General features: G+C 42.5%; 1 protein-coding gene across 1 annotated transcript in view; it reads right to left on the bottom strand.

Annotated features, from left to right (window-relative positions):
• Positions 1-24,168, bottom strand: part of LOC138581410 (nicotinamide N-methyltransferase-like) — a 114,687-nt gene extending 90,519 nt beyond the window's left edge. The window contains exon 1 of the mRNA XM_069652726.1: positions 23,966-24,168. Coding sequence (XP_069508827.1) covers positions 23,966-24,113 — 148 coding nt within the window. The 5' untranslated portion in view covers positions 24,114-24,168. The remainder of the gene's footprint in view (positions 1-23,965) is intronic.
• Positions 24,169-24,553: the final 385 nt, after the last annotated feature.

The following is a 24,553-nucleotide window of genomic DNA, read 5'->3' as shown; positions in this document are numbered from 1 at the left end:
TTGAAGACACTGGAGTATTACATCTCGATGATCAGCCTCCAAATGAACATCTCAAAGACAGAAACCTTCGAAGTTAAGAATTTGCAAGGAAGTGGAATAATGACCAAAAAAAAATTCCATTGGAAAATTGGTAATGAACCACTAAGGAATGTAACTCAGACGAGATATCTGGGAGTGACAATAAATTCGAACATTAATGACGAACCAAATGTAAGAGCAATACGACAGAGAAGTAATCAATTAATAGCACAAGCTGCAATGATTAACAAAAAATATGGAAAGTTTAGTCTAAAAGCTGTTTGGGACTTTTATAACATAAAAGTCGTGTCGGCATTAATATATGGAAGCGAAGCCTCCTTTGGATGCTCATATGGTACATGGGAATCACGTGAATACCTATTTTGGAGTAAGATTTTGCAGTTACCTATTGGAACGCCTCTTGCCTGCATTAGATACGAGCTGAGTCTCATTTCCATAACTGCAAAAGTTACATGGAACACCCTGACGTTATACAGTAAAATATCTGCTACAAATTGTCTACCTCAATTTAAAGTATTAAAGAAGGACTTAGAAATAAGAAGTGAATCAAATCAAGAGATGTGGGAGTCGAAATGTGAAAACATACTGCAGAATTTAAAGAGATACTATGGACAAACCCCAACGAAGTCAAAAAAAACTGTGGCAGATGGATTGGTGGGAAACAGAACAACAAAGATCTCGCCACAGATGTATGCAAATAGTGCCTTTTGAGGCCAAGGCCTTCAACAAACTATCAAAATACCTGTTAAAATTTCCATGTAGATTTTTACGGAAAGTTTTTTTACTGTTCAGAATAAATAAATTCCAAACAAAGGAAATGTATAATATTATAAACAAAACAACTCAAAGTGACACAGTCTGCAGGCTGTGTAACCTTCAGAGTGAAACACTCAAGCATCTTGTTCTGTATTGCTCAGACTTGGAAGAAGAGAGACAGAAAATCCTGGGAACAGAGATATTGAAACGAACAACATTGCAGCCTGAAGAATGGTGGAGTGCCTTCTATGATGGCTCAAATAACAAAATAACTTTTGCTTTAATATAATTCCTGAAAGAAATGGATAAAAAACTTGTACAACAGGAAAGACAATGAACATAATTCCTAGAAATATTCTGTGATCTGAGCAATAAAATAAGGATGGAAATATGAATATTTGGTTGGAAAATTGTCTTCCTGTTTTTAAAAGTTTTGTAAGAAACTAAATAAAAAAGCACAAAAAAAGACATTTTGCCCACATTGCTTGCTTCCTCAGCACCATTAGTTGCGTTAATTATTTCATCATCCTCACTTGCAAAAACTGAGAAATGGGTCTGATTATTGACAACGTACTTGCTTCCTTTTCTGAGTCGAGTTTCGGTCCCAGTTCGCTCGTGATGGGGATGCAGCAAGTTGTGAGCACACTTGCTTATCTCTAATAGCTTGAGGTCGGTGATAGCATCTCGATTTACCCCTTTATCACCACGATTTTCATTAACAATCTCGGCTGATGTTTTTGAGCAGCTAGTTTCAACTCGTCCATCAAACTTAAGTTAGTAATTGGGTCGCTCATCGTATGCTCGGCTGATGTTTTTTGAGCAGCTTGTTTTAACTCGTCCATCAAACTTAAGTTGGTATTTGGGTCTCTCATCATATGCACAAACTCGTTGTTCACAGGTTCATTGTTGAGACAAGTGAGCAAATGCTTTACAGCGGTTGAGTGAACAATAGATACTTCATGTGCTTGGTCACGTTGGCGCTCACATTGTTCAATAACAAAAATAGTGTTGGATTCACACTCACCTTGGTTGTGCGGCACTCCGATAGCAAGGTCGAAATCTAGCCGACGTTGCAGCAGAAACTTTTGATGGGTTAAAGGTCCTGCGTCAGGCATTCTCACCTTCTTCCCATGCAATCCAAGGGCGGCTTTTCCGTCTGTGTGAAAACCACATAGACTGTAGACTGCAGACCAGAGCACTTAGGCTCTCCGGGCTCCCCGAAGACCCAAAGACTCAGCGTCTGACTCTGCGTCCGCTCTGTGGGCGCTTGGGGATTTTAAACTGTAGACAGCATGGACAGACTGTTCAACAGATTTCTCCACACAGCAGCAACCGCAACTCCAGGTCCGACCAAAGACTCAGCGTCTGACTCTGCGTCCGCTCTGTGGGTGCTTGGGGATTTTAAACTGTAGACAGCATGGACAGACTGTTCAACAGATTTCTCCACACAGCAGCAACCGCAACTCCAGGTCCGACCAAAGACTCAGCGTTTGACTCTGCCGGGACTATAACCAAGCAAATTTCAACTACCTGTTCTGAGAGGGTGCTGTTCACCCAAAATCCGAATTGCAGTAGTGGCGCAGCGGAAGGCATGAAGGAAGATTGCTTTTCCCCATGTGAACCTGATTTCAGAGATTGCGCAGCAGGAAACGTACTGGAGCCCATGGCTGAAAGAAGTTATGCAGCTGAGGGTCTCATGAGCGAGCGCAGCTCCTTAACACTAGGCAGGATCAAAAACACTGTTACTGAAGAGGGGTGTGTGTCCAAGAGAAGACAGGAGCATCCCAAGCCCTCAGCATGCGAAGGGAGCAAGACAGAAGCCAGTGAGTGTTACCAAACATTCTGATCCCTTGCACGACCAAAGGCAGGCAACTGTATCCAGTAGAATCCCTTGCATAGGAGTGAAAGCTATCCTAATGCAACCGTTGATAGTTGGACCATTGCAAGAATGAAAAGTAGGACTGGTGAATAAGTGAACTTTATTCCCTTGACTAGCGTAAGAGTAAAAAGTCTTGAAAAACGTTAATTAAAGAGTCACACTTTTGAAAACAGATGAAAGAATGGTCTTGTGTACTTAAAACATTATTCTAAGGTGAAGGTGAACCTAAGAATCAAATAGAAAACAGTCAAAGTACAAAGTAACACTGAAGTTAAGTGACAGAACATTATATTTATGATTTATGTAGAGCAAGCATTGCCCAAGCCAAGAGTGAAACATGTGTTACCCAAGCCAAGAGTGAATCAAACCTTTCCCAAGCCAAAGAGTGGTGCAAACAGTGTCCTAGACCAAAAAGGATACACACATTGCCCAAACAAAAGGTGTAAAGCCAAAAGAAACTGACAGCAAGGTCTATGGTTAAGCTACTCTGGTTGGCAGGAAGTTAAGAGACCATTGCAAGGTTGGGAAAAGGGGAAGGTTGTTGTTTGGGACTTTTCTCTGAAAATTGTTATTACCAAAGCCAAGAAGAGGAAAGGTAGAATGATATCCTTAAAGGCATTGTGGTTGTTGTTGGAAAAAGATAGGAGTGGCAAAGAGGCTGCCCTGCTGAAAGTGAATGGTCAGAAGAAGAGTGCCTTGCTTATTTGAAGGTGTTGAGATGCACTAAAGTGAATATTGTCTTTTCTGAAAAGTTGTTAAGTCACAAAAAAACAGATTGTGGAAATACATTTTGTTGTGAGTAGATTTAAAACTTCAGAAGCACTGTTGAATGTAAAACCCTATGGATCAGGCGAGTATACTCACATAGTGAATATTGAGCAGAAGTGCTGTGAAGTCATACTGACAAAGATATAAACTGTGACTTATACCTTTAAATAGAAACCTAAGAAGTACTGCCAAAAGTGGTGGTTCTTTTACTTTGCCAAAAATTGTGTTTCATTGAATCTAACAAGGAACTGTTGTTCTTCTATGACAGTTATACATTGTGCCAAAGCATCTTGACCTGGAACATAACTGATGATATTTACTGAAGTGGAAAAAATCATTGTTTGGAAGAGGAGAAACTTTTCTATTGGTTGCACATTGGTTTACTGAGTTTTCTTTTGATACTGTGCAGAACCTAAGAACTGAATTGAAACTTTATTATGAACCTGGATTTCCTTGTTTCCTTTTTTTGTTGTTGAACACTGGAACAAAAATCGGACTTTGAAACCTGTGGAAGGGGATCTCGTCCAGGTTACCAAGTGAGAACGTGAATATATTAGAAATACAATTATTGACATTGTTGTGTATTGCCATATATTTTCTTTGTGTATTTTATGAGTAAGTGTGAGGCCAGATACTCCTTATTAGAGAGTTTCCTTTTGTTTTGGATAGGCAGGGCAAACCTCGTAAGGGGAGGGCAAGTGAGGCGTTTGTTGAAACGTAAAGTTTTACAAAAATGGCACAATTTGAGAAGTCATCCAAAAGTTGTCCTTATAGTTTATGAAAATGGCACAATTTGATTTCTTAAGAAAATGGCACAATTTGAGAAATCATCCAAAAGTTATCCGCCTCACATTTCTGACCCCTCAAACATTCAACACAACAGCCTGGACTATTGTACACCACTCAGGCTAAACTGTAAACAGAGCATCTCGAAGAGACATAAACCCAAAAGCGCAGAAATCTAGGTCCTGCCTGGCCACAGACCGTAAATAGCAACTGACCAACACAATTACAACCAGAAAAATAATGGTTGGGAGGGTTGCCCAGAGCTGTGCCAGTGGTTAGGAATGATTGGAAAGCGTCCAGCATCAACTTTCTGTTTTGCTTATTTGGTAAGTAAGCCACTGTTTTTTTTTGTTGGATTGGAGATCGAGGGGAAGGATATGTTGCAGTTCACAATAATTGCAGGTTTTTATTTAATTTTAAAATGTTAACAGTAGCAGCAGTTGCATGACATCACCCCTAGAAAATGCCCATTTCATTATTTTCATTGACCTTTATATCTTGCTTAATGCCAGCCTCCTCCAGCTTCTAAGCAATGGAACAGTAACTGAACCTATGTTGCACTGCATCCTCCTGTTCCTAAAGCATGTGTGTTGCCCCTGAGGTATCTTTACAAATATATATATTTTTTGCTTGAGGAAGCAACAGATGGTTTACCCTCAAAGGTGGAGGGCAACTTTATGTACATTAATTATCTCAACTTGTGGCTATCTACAGTGTGCCTATGATGCAGGCCTGGCAGAACTGGGTCAGGTCAGACAGTGCCCAGGCAGGATTGGTGGCAGAGGTCACTGGGGCACACCCCTCTCATCACAGGCCCACTGGCTCACTCGATGTGAAAAGCAGACAGTGAGAAACACTGATGAGATTTGCATTCATGCTGTGCTGTCACTGCGTACTGCAGGCTGCTCTTACCCATTCCCAGCTACCTAGACCTAGGCCTAGATCCCATACCCTTTCTGATGCTACAGTACTGGACACGAGCTGCACAGACAGCCCTGCCCCTGAACCCAATCATTCAGGTGTTCTTCACTAATGGACTGGCAACCTGTTAGTGATGGTGGCTTCATGGTTTTTACTGCATCCCTGTTAATTCCCCAGCTTACAAGGTCTAGATTTCCGGTGAAAAAAGTGGTTGCATATTTAGCTGCATTTACAGCCGCCTTTTTCAGGTGCAACACAGATATCTGCTCTTGGCACTGCCTCTTTGTCCAGTGGCCCAGGGGTTGCAAGGACATGTCTCGGGGTAGTAGAGGGGGAGCCAGGGGTAGAAAATGCTACCCCTGGCAACCCCCAACTAACGTCCTTGCTAGTTTCCTATATCTCTATTCTCTTCTACCACCTCTTCAATCTGGATTCTGTCCCTCTCATTCTACTGAGATTGCCCTTTTGCATGTCTCCAACTCTCTTCTGTCTGCTCTCCACTCTAAGCTCTCCTCTATACTTATTCTTCTCGATCTACTGCAATGTTTTGGTCCTGTTGATCACACTCTTCTTATTTCTTCCCTTTCTTCTTCGCATATCACTGCACCTGTCCTTGAATGGTTTCGCCCATATCTTTCTCAGCAGTCCTATTCTGTAACTTGGGCCAGACACACTTTTTCTTCACTTCCTCTTCTTTATAGTGTCCATCTAGGTTCTGTACTTGGTCCTCTTCTTTTTTCTCTTTACACTGCTCCTCTTTCTGCTCTTATTTCTTCATTTAATCTTTTGTTTCATCTGTATGCAGATGATACACAAATAGGTTCTCTTTTTACTCTACTCGGCACTCTACTGTATCAACTTCCCTTTCAACTATTCCATCCACTCTTCCTCCGACATCCCTCTTCTTTCCTTCTTCTTCTCCTTTTCCTCTTCTGTGTGTAATTTGGGTGTTATCTTTGATCCCTTGCTTTCTTTCACACTTTGCTTCTGTCGTTATTCTCTTTTCAACATCCGTCGTGCTCTCCTCTACCTCTCATTTCATGCTACTAAACCTCTTCTGTTTAATCTGTTTTTTCTTTTATTGACTACTGCTCTTCTCTTCTTTTTGGCCTCTCTTCCTCACATCTCCCCCTCCATCATGTTTATAATTCTTTGGTTCATTTTCTGTTCTCTTTAAATGTTTGCTTTTCTATTACTTCTTCTTTACTGTCTATCTCATTGCATCCCTTCGAATCGTACCTTCATTACCATTTCTTTTCTATTGTATATAAATGTACTCACAGTCTGGCTCCTCCTTATCTTTCTTCCCTAGTCTCGTTCTATTCTCCTTCTCAGACTCTCCAATCACAGAATCTGTTCCTTCTCACTGTTCCCAAACCCCCCTGTGCTACTTCCCGTTTCTGATCTTTTGCTCTCTTAGCGCCTAAATACTGGAACTCTTCCCTTTTTCTGTCTGCTTTTCTTCATCTCTTTGCATTTTTCAATCTCATCTTCCGTCCCTTCTTTCCGCTTAGTGATGCTCTGTTCTTTTCCCCCTCCTTCTGTACTAAGTGGTTTTGCACTATCATGTAATTGTACTGCCTTTAAAATATTTTGTAACAGCGCTTTTGGCAAAAAGTGCTTAAACTCAATAAAAGCAAAAAAATTAAAATGAAATATGTATTAAATGTGACTGGGGCATGGTGATTTACCAATGATAACTGTACTGATTGTACCTCGGAAAAATGGTTCCTTCCCCTGTAGTGAAAAAATAGAGCACACGTTGGACTGTCCTGATTTTCATAAACAGAGGAGATAATTTTGGAAAAAAAGATTTCAAGTCTTCGTCAAGGTCTGCTGCAGCAGAACATCTGCTTAAAGCTGGCTGAACATTCCCAGAGGCTTAGATAGGAGGTCTCAAGAGGATTTATTGTAGAAAGAGTTGGAAAACAGATAGGATTTGGTTGTGGGAGGGGTAGAACATTAAAATGGGATTCTGTTGAGCTATGGGTAGAAAATTGAAATTTGCCTAACCGAAAGCTATGTGACATTGCTTGTCAAATTAATGAGAAGAGCATGGCTAACATGTTGGGGATCAGTGGAAGGCAGGAGATTGCATATAATCGCAGTGAACCATCATTTTGTGGCTAGACCAAATACTCGTAAAGTTCTAATAAAAAGACTTAGAATTCTTTTTAGGCAAAAGATTACAGTTGGAGTCTGTAACTGAATGGAGTGTCTCTTTTTGGCCAGAGCATATACTTGTTGTATGCATAGAACAGTATTATCATGCTTTGAGTGCAGGAGATTACTTTCAGTGGCTGTAACTCAGTGCACCATCTTTTTGTGGACATTTCAAATTCCAGGTTCTTGCAAATATGCAAATAGATATTCTTAATATTCTTTTTGCAAAGAAAATCATAGACATCTTTTTGCAAGTTTGTTTAGTGTCTGTATCTGAGTGTGTCATCTTCTTGTGGCCAGAACAAATATTTGTAACAGTGTAGAGCAGCATAATAAGCCAAGTGACACAGCCCACAGAGTAGAGGTGCATGATGAGTCAGGAGGTACAGCACACAGTGTAAATGTGCATGATATGCCAAGAGGCACAGCTCACAGTGTAGTGGAGCTTGCTGAGCTAGGAGTAACAGCACACAGTGCAGAGGGGCAGGATATTGGAATGTTCTGGTCTCTGCTAGCCACATCCAGTGAGTCTGAGAATAAAGATGATGATGAGCTTGTTAAATATTATGATCTATCTGAGTAAAGGAAGCAGGTGCCCACGTTTCTAGAAACAACAGTGCCACAGTTAAATGGATGGGAGGGAAGACACGGCTACTCCTCCACCTGTGCACACTGTCCCGTGTCCTTCAAACATAAAATGTATAATCCTGAAGTGAAAAATGTCAGTGTTGTTAGCCAGACCAAGAATGTCACCACCACACCTACCAATCCCCACCACCACCTTCGCAGTCAGATGTGCATAGTAGGCCCTGTGATCGCCAACCACAAATATCCAAAGTGTGTATGTTTTTCAACCATTTCAAGCACCTGCAAGAAAACTGTTTTCGGGGAAACAATGAAACCAACTTCAGCACAATTGTTGCCGTCCCACATGATTCAGTACCATGCGCAGTGATGAGATAAACAAACACAACCTCAACTAAAGCCCACCCCCAATAATCAATCACCATGCTATCCTTAGCCAATACTGTGACCTCAGAAAACATTGCTGTGGTGCCATTGTTCCAGATGGCAAGGCCTAGCTCTGCCTTCCACAGTGATACCACCCTAAAATACCATGTCGTTATGTTATGTCATGTTGCGATATACTGCACACCGCAGTCTCCAGAGGCTCACATGGCTCTGCAATAGAAAGAGGGCTGGGTGTGTTAGTAGGGATAGTATAGGTTCAGAACCAGCAGGAACTAGTGTCTGTGACTGTTGGCTTGCATGTGGGAGTTGGTTCGGGAGGCCCAGTGTGTTGTAAATGTATGGGTAGGACTCAGTGCCCCAGATGTGTGCTAGTGTTTGTGTTGGGTGTGTGTGTCATGTGATGTTAGGGTTGGGTTTGTGGTCATACACACTGGTTATTTGTATCCATAAGGGTCCAGAGTCGTGGATGGCTATTAGGTTTTGAATATATTGTGTTAGTGTGCAGTTCTGTAGTGTTGACGGATTTATGGACTGTGTGCAGAGTTGTTAGGGTGTGAGCATTAGATTAATTCTCTGTGTGTTTATGTGTAGTGTGGCTAGCCCCTTGTCATGTGTAGTGGCGTTGGTTATGTTGGCGGAGCAAGGAGGGGGAAAATGGATTAGTAAGTCAGTCGGTTTGACGATGCCTCTGGTGTGAGTCTTTGGTTGCTACTCAATGGTATGTACCAACATTCTTGGCTGTGGTTCGTCGGCTAATCATGCCTCCTTTGTGGGCCTTGAAGCTGACTTCCCTTGTGGGTTTGAAGGCAGAGGGTTTGTTGTAGCTTGTGTGATCCTAGTTCCTCGTCCAGGTTAGTCGTGGCAGTTGGGCATGGACCAGTTGTGTGGTCGGCTGCTCAATAGGTTCACAGCTAGTGTTATAATAAAGAAATGGAGGAAGTGGTGTTCGCCGGGTGGCCCAAGTTTGGTGGGTGGGCAAGTTGCGTGATACTTAGGCTTTAATGCTTTACCTGTCTGAGTTTTGCTTGGTGCATAAATTGCACGTGGGTGTTATCCCTAAATCTATCTGTTGGTTGGCCAGCCTTCTCTATGTTGATCACTCTAGTTGTTGGGGATGGTTGGGGCGAGGGGCGGCTGGTAAAGTGTTCTGGTCCTCTTTAATTTTGCCACTGTTATCTGTGACTGCGTCCCTTAGTGTGTTTCTTTTGGTATGCAATGTTTTTGCTGTCGATGTCCCTTTGCACTTGTCATTTTATGTTGAATAACCAGCTTTTGAGTTGTTTCTTGAAGGTGATGTGGTCTTCTGTGGTTCTAATTTCTTTGGGCATGGTGTACCAAACGTTAGCAATTAGGTGGGAGAATGCTGTTCCTCCAGATTTCCTTTTTCTGTACTGTGTTGTCTCTATTTGTAGGTCATTGCTTGATCTTAGGTCCCTTCTTGGGACCTAGGTTGGGGGTTGGTCGCGTAGTTTTCTCTAGGATAGAACATTATTTCTGTTTTTTCCGGGTTCAGTTTGAGTTTGTACGTTGTCATCCATTTGTAGATGTCTGTGAGCCAGTTGTTGAGGCAGTTATTTTTTTCCTGGTTCATGGTGGTCTTCACAATCAGTTGTGTGTCTGCGTAGTTGTAGGCGGTTAGTCCGTGGGTTTGAATGATTTTCATCAGGGGGCACATGTAGATGTTGAAAAGCATGGGAGAGAGGATGGATCACTGTGGATCTCTGCAGGAGATGTTTTTGATGTTTGTGGTGAACAGCAGCGGTAAGTAGATTATTTTGGTTCGATTTGTGAGGAATGCGGTAAGCCACCTCAGTACGGATTCCTGTATGCCACATTCCTTCAGTCTTTTTATTAGCGTTGAATGGCTTATTGCATCGAAATCGCAGATATATCCAATAGTATGAGAGCTGATTAGGCGCTATTGTCTGCATTTATTTACAGGTCTTCCCATATCGATAGGAGTGCTGAGTCTGTTCCTCTCATTGGTCTGAAGCCGACTTGTGACTGTCGAGTATTGCATTTGTTTCAATGTTTTTGAGTAGGATCTTGTATAAATGGTTCTGCAGGATCTTCACTGGTTAGGGCAATTTGGTTATCAGTCTGTGGATCATGGTCTTTCTATCACACAAAATGCATCGACATGCATTTCCATCGATGGAAAGACAATTGAATACCAAAGCATCGAAAAGTACATTTCCATCGAAACCAGTCCATCGAAAATATAAATGGACTGGTTTCAATGGAAATGCACTTTTACATGTAAAAAATAGCATTTCAATGCTTTTTTTTTGGAACTTTAAAACGTTACATGGAGCTGTCCAGTGCTGAAATTTCGGCACAGGCCAGCTCCTTGTAACGTTTTAAAGTTTTTGTGTATATTGTGGAGGGTCACCTTCACACCCCTCTGAAGGGCATAGCCTTCCCTTGGCCCACGTACCACAAAAGGCAAAGGAGGTGTAAACCTTAATCTAACCCTAGCCCCAACCCTAACCCCTAACCCAAACCCTACCCCTAACCCTAATCTAACCCTTAATCTAACCCTAGCCCCAACCGTAACCCTAACCCTAACCCCAACCCCAACCCTAATCGAGCCCTTAATCTAACCCTAGCCCCAACCCTAATCCTAATCTAACCCTTAATCTAACCCTAGCCCCAACCCTAACCCCTAACGCTAACCCTTAATCTAACTCTAGCTCCAACTCTAACCCAAACCCTAACCATAAACCTAATCTAACCCTTAATCTAACCCTAGCCCCAACCCTAACCTCTAACCCTAACCCAAACCCTTAGCCTAACCCTAATCTAACCCTTAATCTAACCCTAGCCCCAACCCTAACCCCTAACCCTAATCCAAACCCTAACCCTAAACTGACCCAATTTAATGGCATTTCGATACTACCATCGAATTATATGCAACGAAATGGTCATTAGATGGGATAGCATTTTGCTGCTTATAATTCGATGGAATGGTGTTTGATGCTATGCAATTCGATGGATTGACCAGCTACCTCGGTCTGTAGTTGCTTAGGTCTTCTGCCCTTTCTGATTCCTTTTTTACCAGTGCTTTGATATATGCTCATTTGAATGTGGTTGGTACAATTCCTGTTTTGAGTGACAGGTTCATTGGGTTCCGGAAGTGTGTCGCTAGGTTTGGGTGGTTGAGGATTTCTTTGAAGCTGTCTGGGGGGCAGCGGTCCCTTGGAGATCCTGCAAGGTTTGTGCCCTTGATCAGTGTGGGGAAGATTTGTTCTGTGATTGGTTCTAGGCAGGTGAATCTTGCTGTTGTCAGTGTTTCACCCAGAGGTTTCACCCGGTGTTTCACCCATTGTCTGTGGTTAGGAGGTATTAGCATGGGGTGTGTCGATGGTCTGTTTTTGCTCTTAGGTGGTTGGTGATGCAGTCACATAGTGCTTGCGTTGGGATGATGGCTTTCTGGCAGGATGAGGTTTTTTAATCTCTTTGATGATTCTGAAGAGATTTTTCTGTGGATTGCTTGCTGATTCAATTCTTGTGGCATAATATTTTTGTGTGCTTTCATTACTGTTGATTTGTATAGTCTTCAGAAGGTGATGCCAATCTTGACCTATGGGTCTGAGGCTCGCAGTCCTAGACCTGTGGAGTGGTGGGATAGAATTGAATCCTTGTTTTGGAAACAAGTACTACATTTGCCCGCTTGCACACCTTTACCATTGATTCGATTTGAATTGGGTTCACTCTCAATGTTCTCGTTTGTAATTTGGAAATATTGTGCCTTTTTCCGTAAATGTCTATTGTCTTTAGAGCGATCAGACATTTTGGGAAAGGTGGCCTGTCATCTTTTAGAGCAAAATCAGGCTTTTTCAAAATAATGGTGTATTTTACTATGAATGCAATGTCTGATGCCTTAGTTGATTTAGAGTTACTGTTAAACAATGAAGCTCGTGCCAAAATGAAAGTCCAGCAACATGATTGGATTCCGACCCAAAATAAATGTCTCAATTTTAAGGATTTTGATCGAGCGCTATTTGGGTACAAGCAATGTAGAACAATGTCTGATTATTTGGCCAAATTTCCTTGTTCAAAGACTCGTCAGAAGTTTCTCCGTTTTCGGTTGAACCTTTGCCTGACATTAGATGTTCAGGCTCGCAGAAATCAAATTAGGCAATCAGAAAATGTATGTCGCTTTTGTAAGAATGTTGAAAAAAAAGAAACGTTGGAACATTGTTTAGTGTTTTGTACAAATGTAACCACTATTCGGCAAAATGCTTTGGAAATTTTTTTGAATACCAAAATGCACATATTAATAAGAACTTGTGGCATTGTATCTTTTCGCCAACTGCCTTAAGGACCAAAATAGCAATTGTACGATTTTTGGATGAAATATTTAGTGTATACTCATAATTAGCGTAATTGAGTTAAACTAATTTTGAATTTTTAACTGTGGTGAATGAACAAACTGCAAATTTGCTTTTATGAATTGTACTGTTTTGATATTGTGATATCTCTTGATATTTGAAAGGTGATTTTATTAACCATATAAATAAAAAATAAAAAAAAAAATAGTCTCAGCTGTCTTTGGTATTTTATTTTGTCCTGTCGGATGTACTGTTCTCTCCCCATTTTTTTCATTTTGTGGTTTTTCTTTTGTTTGTTCTTTCAGCTCTTCTGTGAATCATTTTGCAGGCAGGTTTTTTGGTGTGGCTTTGAAAGGTTTTGCTGGTGCCAGGTTATCTAGGGTCTCGGTAATACAAATGTTGAGTTTGTTTTCCGCTGTGTCTGGGGTTGTTTTGGTTGTCACTGTGGTGCTTGGTAGGGTCGAGTCTAGTAAGTTTGTTAAGGACTTCAAGTCTAGGTTCTTCCAGTTTCTTATCTTGCTGGCAAGGAGTATTTCCTTTACAGCCATTAGGAGGGTTTGGAGTTTGATGTAGAATGGTATCAGGTAACGGTCACTCCATACCATTGGTGTAGGTGGCGCGGAGGCGCATAGTCCTTTTCTGCAGAAGATTGCGTCCAGGGTGTGTCAGGCGTTGTGGGTGGATCCATTTACTATTTGCTCGAAGTGCAGTGTTCCCAGGAGTGTGCAGAGTGAGTTCGCTGAGGTTTAGTTTTCTCTTTTGAACCAAATGTTGAAGTTTCCCAGTATGACAAGGTTGTCGTGGTAGGTTGATAAAATGGCGATGGAGTCTGCTAGCTTAATCGCAAAGTTCAGATTGTAGGACGGTGATCGATAGATCAGGAAGAACAGTATGTTGGTTTGGTCATTGAGTTTGATCTTGATGAGGAGGGATTCACAGTCTTCGACGTCGGTTGAGGTGAGTGGTGTGGCTCGGATGTGCTCTTTGTGTATCATTGCGATTTTGCCTCTTCTTTGTTTTTCCCTGTTGGTGTGTATTGATTTGAAATTGTCCGGTATGCCTTAATTCACGATGGCTTTGTAGTTGTTGGAGAACCAGATTTCTGTAAGAAAGAGCACATCTGTGCCTTTGTCGCTTAGTAGGTCATAGATGTCTGTTGAATGTTTTGCCATGAACCTGAAGTTGAGCAGGCTGCAGTGTAGTTTGTTTAATTTCCCTTGTGGGTTGTTGCTTGTTCTTTTGTCAATTCGGCTCGGTGTGTTGTCAGTTGGGTTTTCGTTGCTGGTGGTTCTCTCCTGGTTGTGCCTGTTGGGAGGAGTTCTTTGGTGGTCAATTACCTGTTGAGTAATCTGATTATATTGATTGCAGGGTTGTTTGGTTTGGTTCATTCCAGTTGGTGAATTGTGATGGTGCCTGTCCTTTGCTCCAGTCTTTGGTGATGTGGGGTGTGTTGAAGCAATGGATTCAACTTTGTCCCTGATTTTTGTTGAGTATTGTTCATAGTGTTCTGGCGGGTTGAGCTTGTTCAATATTTGTTGTGCTGCATACAGAGTCCTGATGGGGTCTGTATTTGGTTTGCTTCTTGCCTGTGTGTTTGTTGCTGGTATTGCGTCTTCACCTTCAAAGCAGTCATGTGTGGAGAGGTAACAAGCAATTTAGTCTGTCTTTGCTCTGTTCTTTGTATCTGTCCTCGGACTATTTAGAATTTTGTTCACTGAGTATTTGGGAGTTGTGAAAGCTTTCTGATTGGTACTTTCCTGTGTGGCTAAAGTTTCCTTCTTATTTTTGTTTTCCATTCCAGCCTCTTTGTTTTTCTTGTGGTGAGGCATGATGTTTTTGAGTTCTGGGTTAAATTCCTTGGACTAGGAGTCCTCTTTGGATCGATATGTTACCTGGTCCCCGGAATTGATTCTTCACTGTTTGTGATTTAATTTGTTGTTAATTGTTGCTTGTAGTTTGTGAGGTTGTGATTTTGGAACCAGCGGCCATGAACCCACCTGGTTCGGTCGTTTATCGGTTTTCCTTTGTGGTCCTTGTGTTTTTGGTGTCCTTTTGGGAGATTAGCATGGTTCGGGTGTGTGGCCCTCTGGTTGTTGTTGTAGGGCTCGGCTTGGCTCTGTCCTGTTTGGAGGCTTTCCAATTGGTGACCTGCAATGTGCTGTTCTGGCTAACTTTGGGTGATTGTGTTTTACGTTGGATATGACGAAAACACTGTTCCAAACCTCTGAGTGGGCTAGGTGGGCCTTTTGGGTGTGGCTATGGGGTGTAGTTCCATTCAATGTCTATTAATTGGGGGGCACTCGGTTGGCTTTGGGCAGGGAGGTTTGGGCTATGTGGCTAACTATCTGTTGCAGTGGTAGAGACCATTTTGTTTGAATACAGCAGTCTTGGGACAGCACCTAGGATTGGAACAAAGAAGTAGTGGGCAAACCCCTAGGTTCGAGACACAGCGGTGGTAGGGAAAATACCTAGAATTGGGACATGGTGCTAAGGGGAAGAACCTGCTGTAGGCAAAAACAGCAATGGGAGAAAATGCCTAAATTGGGGACACAACAGTAAATGCAAAAACACCTAGATGTTAGATAGCAGGGAAGTGGGAGTGAAGCCTTAATTTAGGACAGAACAGTACGTGCAAAAACACCTGATTTTGAAAAACCAGGGAGGAGGGAAAAATGCCTAAATTGGAGACACCACAGTAAGTGCAAAAACCCCTAGATTTGAGATACCTGGGCTGCAAAAACAACTAGATTTGAGATACCTGGGAAGTGGGAGAAAAGCCTAAATTGGGGACACAACAGTAAATGCAAAAACACCTAGATTTGTGATAGCTGGGAGGAGGGGAAAACACCTAAATTTGAGACACAACAGTAAACTGAAAACCATCTAAAAATTGGCACACAGCAGTGATTGGATAATTACCTACTAGCTGGCTAACCTTGGTGTGCTGTTGTGTAGGTAAGAAGAGTGGTAGGGCGGAGTACAGTAATTGCTATACTCCCCACCCAATTCACACTTACCTTATCATTTTATGCTGGTTAATGGCTTGCTTGCTTCCCATGCAAACAAAGGCAAACACGGACTGGAGCTGCTTCTTTGGGAGCAGCTCTTTGCCTTTGGGCCTTTTGCCGAGGGCTGCCTGGGCAGAGGCTGCTCTAGGGGCTGTTGTTAAGATCCTACCTCTTGGAGACGAACAGCCAATCACAGCCACAGGGCAGGGGAGCGAGAGGCATAGGAGAGGTCGTACAGGTGCGGCAGAGACCGCTAGAAATGTGACAAAAAAGATGAACATGGAAAAAAATGGAAACAAGTGCAAGAAAGCAGAGGGATGGGGAAGAGAAGGCCAGTAAAGCTGGCCAAATATTATAAGATGGAGGAGTGGAGAGGTTGCACAGGTGCAGCAGAAACCGCTAGAAAGGTGAAAAATATGCTAAAAACTAAAAGAAATGGAAAGAAATGTGCAGGAAAGCAGAAGGATTGGGATAAGAGAGGTGGAAAGCAGAGAGTTGGGGAAGAGAAAGGCCAGGAAAGCAGGCCAAAGATTACAAGATGGAGGCGATGCACAGGTGCAGCAGAGACTGCTAGAAAGGTGAAAAAAAGGTGAAAACAGGGACACAAAATGTCAAAAATTGCAGGAAAGCAGAGGGATGGGGAAGAGAAAGGCCAGGAAAGCAGGCCAAATATTACAAGATGGAGGAAGGGAGAGCGTGCACAGGTGCAGCAGAGACCGCTGGAAAGGTGAAAAATAGGCTAAAAACTAAAAGAAATGGAAAGAAATGTGCAGGAAAGCAGAAGAATTGGGATAAGAAAGGTGGAAAGCAGAGAGTTGGGGAAGAGAAATGCCAGGAAAGCAGGACAATGATTACAAGATGGAGGAAGGGAGAGGGTGCACAGGTGCAGCAGAGACCGATAGAAAGGAGAAAAAAAGCAGAAAATTGACAAAAATGGAAGAAAGTGCAGGAAAGCAGAAGAATGGGGAAGAGAAAGGCCAAGAAACCAGACCAAAGATTACAAGATGGAGGAGGGTAGAGGTTGCACAGATGCTGCAGAGACCGCTGGAAAGGTGAAAAATAGGCTAAAAACTAAAAGAAATGGAAAGAAATGTGCAGGAAAGCAGAAGGATTGGGATAAGAAAGGTGGAAAGCAGAGAGTTGGGGAAGAGAAATGCCAAGAAAGCAGGCCAAAGATTACAAGATGGAGAGGACGCACAAGTGCAGCAGAGACTGCTAGAAAGGTGAAAAAAGGCTGAAAACATGGACCAAAAATGTCACAAATTGCAGGAAAGCAGAGGGATGGGAAGAGAAAGGCCAGGAAAGCAGGCCAAATATTACAAGATGGGGGAAGGGAGAGGTTGCACAGGTGTAGCAGAGACCGATAGAAAGGGGAAAAAAAGCAGAAAATTGACAGAAATGGAAGAAAGTGCAGAAAAGCAGAAGAATGGGGAAGAGAAAGGCCAAGAAACCAGACCAAAGATTACAAGATAGAGGAGTGGAGAGGTCAAACAGGTGCGTCAGAGACCGCTAGAAAGGTTTAAAAAAGGCTGAAATGGAAAAAAACATACAAAAAAGTACGGTAAAGCAGAGGGGTGGGGATAGGAGCAATGGAAAGCAGGGGTTTGGGGAAGAGAAAGGTCAGCAAAGCAGCCCAAAGATTACAAGATGGAGGAGGGTAGAGGTCGCACATGTGCTGCAGTGACCACTAGAAAGGTGAAAAATAGGCTAAAAACTAAAAGAAATTGAAAGAAATGTGAAGGAAAGCAGAAGGATTAGGATAAGAGAGGTGGAAAGCAGAGAGTTGGGGAAGAGAAAGGCCAGGAAAGCAGGCCAAAGATTACAAGATGGAGAGGACGCACAGGTGCAGCAGAGACTGCTAGAAAGGTGAAAAAAGGGTGAAAACAGGGACATAAAATGTCAATAATTGCAAGAAAGCAGAGGGATGGGGAAGGAAATCAGGCCAAATATTACAAGATGGAGGAAGGGGGAGGTTGCACAGGTGCGACAGAGACGGATAGAAAGGAGAAAAAAAAGCAGAAAAATGGAAGAAAGTGCAGGAAAGCAGAAGAATGGCGAAGATAAAGCCCAAGAAACCAGACCAAAGATTACAAGATGGAGGAGGGGAGAGGTTGTACAGATGCTGCAGAGACACCTAGAAATGTGACAAAAAAGCTGAAAATGGAAAAAATTTGAAAAAATGCAGGAAAGCAGAGGAATGGGGAAGAGAAGAACAAGGAAATCAGGTCAAAGATTACAAAATGGAGGAAGGGAGAGGTCGCACAGGTGCATCAGAGACCGCTGGAAAGCTGAAAAAAAGGCTGAAAATGGGGAGCAAATATTGAAAAATGTGCAGGCAAGCAGAGGGATGGGGAAGTGAAAAATTTCCAAGAATAACGAGATGGATGAGGTGAGAGGTCACACAGGTGCGTCAGAGACTGCTAGAAATGTGAAAAAAGGGCTCAAAACAGAAAAAAGTGCAGGAAAGCAAAAGAATGGGGTACAGAAGGGCCAAGAAACCAGACCAAAGATTACAAGATGGAGGAGAGGAGAGGAGAGGAGAGGACAAACAGGTGCGCCAGAGACCGCTAGAAAGGTTTAAAAAAGGCTGAAATGGAAAAAACATAGAAAGAAGTGCAGTAAAGCAGAGGGGTGGGGATAGGAGCAATGGAAAGCAGGGGTTTGGGGAAGAGAAAGGTCAGGAAAGCAGGCCAAAGATTACAAGATGGAGGAGGGGAGTGTCGCACAGGTGCGCTAGAGACCGCTAGAAAAGTGGAAAAAGGCACAAAACTGAAATAAATTTTAAAAAGTGCAGGAAAGCAGAGCAGAGGGTTGGGGAAGAGAAAGGCCAGGAAAGCAGGCCAAATATTGCACAATGGAGGATGGGGCACAGGGGGCAAAAGCAGAGCACCTTCCTCATCAAGGCCAGGACTCTAGATACTAGCCGCTAGCCGCAAGGTTGCTGCAATGAAGGCGATTGACTGGGGACATAAATGTCACAAGTCAAATGACATAGTTTGTCTGCTTCACCGCTAACCTGACTGTAATGTTATCTATGGTCGTCTTGCCATATTCTTTTTTTTTTTACTATGGATTCTTTTGTTTAATTGGTAAAGTCAATCATAGCTTGGTAATTCCCTGTTGAGGTGACCTTTGACACAAATCTGCACCAGAGCTGTACAGTTAGGTACTTTATGCATCAAGATAGACACTAGAAGAGTCTGGGGGGTCATGTGTCTACATGGATAGGACTGCACACTGGCTGACCTTCCCTTATCCTATTGGTCGAGAGGGATCTGTGTCCATAAGTAATACTAAAGGACAGCAAGTAAGTGTAGCCCAGTACCAGGCTGCTTTGTGTACGCAAGGATTTGAAGTCTCTCTTGTAGCCACTTTGCAGCCAATCATTCTGGGCCCCACCCTCCACTTTCCTCTCTGAGACCCTCTCTTGAGATTGTAACCTTCCTCCTCCCAACAGCATTCAGATGGCAGCCCTCCTGCACTCCAGGAATCTCTCACTGATAAACCTTTTTGCTCAGCTCTCCTTCTACCCATAACTCTTTCTTAGATGATAACGCTCCACCTCCTCTAAAACAACCTTCTCCTTCCATCCTCCAACTCCCTCTTCTGCCCTCCTCCAACCTCATATACCTCTTGCTTGCAACTCTCCTCTAAATAAAACTTTCCACTTCCTACTCCAAAACCTCACAACATTGTTACACCACGGTGGGATAGTTTGCCATTCTTTACGATTGTCCCATGGGCCTGGAGTCAGATGATCTGTGAGGCTCGGGTTCTGAGAGTATTTCAAAGTCTGCCAGCATATTGTATGCTTCAATGGGCCTAGCTGTGTGAGAGCTATTCTCTTATTACTCTGGGGATTTCTGTGAGGTCATCTTCCTCCCTACAAACTACTCCATTCCTACCACGTGTGTGACATCAGTTGCACAAATCACTGGTGAATCGGGGAAAACGTTGTTTCAAAATGATTATGTCACAAGACAATTTCAGCTGTGAAATTTCTACAACATTCGTTTTACTCATGAACAATGGGGAATTATAATGTATCAGTTTGGTTTTCTCAATTGTTGTCTGTGTTTATATTGTACCCAAGTCAGTCTCATGGACTGCACCAATCTGTTTACTTTGTTCACACGATTCCCCGGGCTGCGTTGCTGAAGAAATACTAGAAAATAAGAATCTGTTCTATTTTCTCTGGCACCCTTCTAGGAAGGAAACATGTATCACAGTCAGTGAGGTTGTTTTCCTACTATACATCAGGAATTAGTAAAATGTTGAATCCTATCGTATCTGTTTTTTAACTGACTGCAGCTCGGGTACCCTAAAAGGGCAGCTACTATTTTTTATTCTATGATGGGGGCTCTGTTTTTCATCAAGGGGCCACCTGCCTAAGGATAGGGAAGAATGGATAGAACAGTCCTCAAGGGCATGAGAGAGCAACTGTTATGATGTCACTTCTTTGGAATTTGAATGCTGGTGGGGACATCATGGTTGGCAGTTGGAGGAGAACTAAGTGGACAGCCGTGCGTGCAGAATGTAGTGCCTGAAGATGGAAATAAAGTGCCAACCTACTTACCTATGGTGTGACCCCTGCCTCAAGAGCAACGTTTACCCTTAGACAACAATGTACTTGTCCCATGTTTGTTCTTGAGCTTTCTCCTATGGACCACAACAGAATCTCCCAGGCTGTGTGGCTGAGGCTTCCTCCAATATACACCAGCAGTGTTAGCAAGGCTCTGCTGCTGAAACGTTTATTTATTTATTTATTTATTTATTTATAATTTATTTGCATTTATAAAGCACACATCGGCCCTGGGGCAGCGTGGCGCTGTTACAGCTTATTCACTTTGCAACAGGCCTATCACAAAAATTTGAGCAGTATAGAAGACAGGCACAAAAGTACAGAGTATGGCATATTGAGCTGTCACTAAGGTTACAGTTCAGCAGCGTATCTATACATGTTGGTAGTTCTAGCCGAACAGTGTGGTTTTCAACATCTTTCAGAAGGCAGTATAGGATCTTTCGTTACTGAGTGTTGTGGGTAGGGCATTCCAATTTTTGGGAGCCAGGTGTTGAAAGCTGGACCCTCCAGCTTTGGTTATTTTGAAGGCTGGCACGTATATCTGGTTGGTCAGGTGCAATCTAATTGGTCTATTTGATGGATTGAAAGTGATTCTTTCCGATAGGTAAGGTGGGGCATCGGTGGAGAGGCACCTGTGCATGATGGCCAGTGTTTTGAAGGGTATGCGTTCTTTTACCGGTAACCAGTGTGCTTCTTTCCTACCCTGAGTGATGTGATCCCTTTTGGGGATGCTCTGGGCTGCCCTAAGGGCATTATTCTGTGCGACTTGAAGTTTGTTTAGGTTTTAGCTGAAGTGCCCAGGGGTAGGGCATTGCAGTAGTCCAGTTTAGTGCCTACTGTAGGTCTGGCAATAGATAGACAATGTTTTGGTAGAGAGGAAGGGCTTAACAGCATTGATCACCTTGGTGGTGAGTGCAGCCGAGGAGGTTATAGCATTGACCTGGCGTGTCATGGACAGAGATGCGTCAAGGTATACTACTAGGGTTTTTACTGCTGCTGAGACTGTGATGGTGGAGTTGTCTATGGTGAAGGTTTTGTATTGAGGAGGGAGCTTGTTGAGTGTTTCCCTGGTGCCTACTATGAGGATCTCCGTTTTATCCCCATTTAGTCAAAGGCAGTTGGCCGCCATCCATGTTTGAATAGCCGAGTTCCCACATCAATGGGGGACTGATGAATTTGCATGTGTTTCCAGGGCTGTTTTTTTTAGCAAGGTTCGTTTGGGGATCTCGCGTTTCACTCCTGAGTATCCAGTATCCAATAGCTTGGGGTACCACCCAGCGCCTTTGGGCACCCTTCTATCAATACCTAGGGCAAATCAGGGAACCACATCGCCCACTCTTTGTATGTTGTAATTGAATGTTTGCATATAAGCATAATGACAATTTTTCAGATAATTTTCCCAATCTCCCATATCACAACGTTTGAAGAGTATATGCTCTCTTCCTATGGTGTGCCTGAAAAATCAGTCATTAAAAAATATGTTAAATTCAAAATTAAATTACTGCACTTGTTGACATAAATTGATAAATTACTATATGGCTAGAAACTAAAATGCTTAACAAATGTCAGAAAGGTACTTCCTAATGATCTGGAAACGCTGCGTCGTTGTATCAAGCAGTTTCTCTGACTGTATGATGGCAGGTTCACCTGTGTATGCATGGTCTATTTTCAATTAGACCTCCTTTAAAGATGTTCTAGGACCATGTAATATAACAACAGCTCTGGACATTGAAGACAGGCTACTAGATTGCTGACTGAAGTTAATACATAACACAACATCTAATGAAATGTATGAATGCTGGCTTGTTATGAACACAGCCAATAATAATAATGAATTCTAAAAAGTGTCATCCACATGCAAGGATGTGAGTTGGCACAGACTCTGATATTTGGCCTGGCACATTACCTAATCATGCTTTTGCCACGAATAACATGCAGACAGAGTGACCAGGAATCATAGTTGTAACAATTATAGTTCATTTACACAGGTGAAACATGGCTGATTGAAAGGGGGCTGATGGTTCAGGAAGCAGACAAACCCAAGACTCTGAAGAGCGGATCTTGGAGAACAACATCCAATCCGATGTTCAACAAGTGGATAACACTTCCCATGTGTACTGCAACATAGGATATGGTAAATATTGTGCGCACCTTGAATTCCCCATTCAATTAAAAAACAATTGAAGACTTACTTAGCTGACGATATTTGTATCTTATCTATATAGTTCTAAAGTGAACTTCCATGAATACCCCTCTGAGCACTAGAACACATCTATGTAGCTTTCAACCATTTAGAAGACTGTTCCTATGGAGTGAGACATCCCAAGGAAAACAAAAGTGTACAACTACCCATCAGTTTCACCAATATTCTATGCCAAACTCAGAGTATATGATGGCTGGTCATTGTGGCAGGAAGAGTAGGGCACCTGCACTATCCTTATTGAAAGGTTGGTCTTTGTCAGATCCAGCATTTGATGTGAATAATGTCCCCTTTTCGGAAATCCTCTGGACTTCTCAGGTGTGTAGAGCAGACTGTGCTGAGGAGAGATGTAAAGGGACGTAATTAGGGTGGAGGCAATTAGCGATTAGACTCGTTACCAGGATTCTACAACCTCACCTGTTAGATCGTCCCTAGCTATGAAACGTGTGATTGCTTTCCCTTCCTCTCATAAAATATTGCCTGCCAGGAAAGAAATACACAGACATGTACTCAGCTTAATATAAGTGGCTTTATTGCCTTCACCACCACAGCTATACAAGCGAATAGAGTTTGAATGTTTATTTGGGGGGTGGGGGGGCTGCTGCCACACAACGTTTTTCTTGCTCTCTCATCCATCAACATAGCAAATCTGATGAGTATGCGGTTCTATTTACGTGTAAAACACCCTGGTCTTTCAGTGGTTCTGGTGTATCAGTGTGTATTCAGTACATTTGAAATGGCTGCCTCCTGGGTAGGAAATGAAAATCTATTGGTTCATATTGTGTGACATTTCCCCCATAATGTAAACCTTTTTGCAGGACACTGACATCATAAAGTCCCAGTGGATTTGCAGAGGAAAATCCACATGGGTGATCTAAGTTTCCAAAGATGAGCATTAATAAGAGTAGAGAGTGACAAGAACACTTTAAGGCCTGGAGGAATATAATGGTAAATGGCGGAGTGTAAGAGGACACCCCACTAGGATGTAATTACTTCTAGGGAACCCTTATGGCATTTTAGATTATATTTTCATATCTGTTGACTATTCAGTTGCATGCACCCCATTGTTGTGCCACCCCTTGTATTTTGCAATTGTAGGTTTGTGCTATTTACAGCTCATTGACTATGTGATTATGCATTGCAGGTCACATTGCCTGCACTATATTGTTCATAGTTATAGCCCCATACATTTTAAGGTGAACACGATATTATTTATTGTTTATTGGATATTTTGAGTAAAATGCTGACACGACTTCTGTATTTTCTTCTACCATCTTAAACATCTCCCTCCTTCAACCTAATTGAAGCAGAACACTACTTGTTTACATGCATTATATTAGTCAGGCTTAAGCCGCCTGCAATCTAGTGGAGTTTGAACCAGCAGGGATCAGTTTTCTAATTCTGATTCTGATCCTCCTGCCACAAATGAATGGTCATGAACATGCAGGCAGCATAGCAATGTGAATCAGCGCTGCTTCAAAAGCAAGGCAACATTATATGGCTGCCTAGGGTGACAGACGCAACAATAAATGAATAAATGAATAAATGCTTTACTACCTGAGCTGAAGATGTTGAAAAGAGCTTCTGTCTGTTTGATTACACCGTCGTCCAAGAAACCGCAATCAACGTGATAAAATGCTTCAGCATGTTTTCTTGCGCTAAAGTGTTGATCATATAGATTTTTGATGGCGTCTATAGACTGCATGATCTCTTTCTCAAGATGTCCAAGGACTGCTTACACCACGTCTGTCTTCGCCTTTCTACCGATTTTACTTTGAGTGTTCATTACTGGATTAATCACCATAGGATTCTCTGAAACTCGGTCATGTGGTTGTCACCCTTGGCCAAATTCTTAACTATGTATTCTGCAATGTTTGCACATGTTACAGGTTTCTGCTTCACCCTCTGGCATTAGATCATCTGACTAGAGATGAAAGAAAAGCCCCATAAATGTGTCACTCTGTTTTTTGTTACACCAATGCCAGAAATCCTTTTTGGCGCATCGAAAATTCACAACTTTCACTTATATTCACTTGAGCTTTTTATATATTTCCAACAATACATTCAACTGCAGCGACACCTTAAGGGTTTTTTTGGAACCTGAGGCACAGACCAGCGTGGTCCCTATCCCCGATGCAATGATAT

The sequence above is a fragment of the Ambystoma mexicanum genome, chromosome 3p (assembly GCF_040938575.1).
Source record: "Ambystoma mexicanum isolate Mex_15411 chromosome 3p, UKY_AmexF1_1, whole genome shotgun sequence".
In the NCBI taxonomy this organism is placed as follows: domain Eukaryota; kingdom Metazoa; phylum Chordata; class Amphibia; order Caudata; family Ambystomatidae; genus Ambystoma; species Ambystoma mexicanum.
This window is presented reverse-complemented; position numbering and strand designations above follow the sequence as displayed.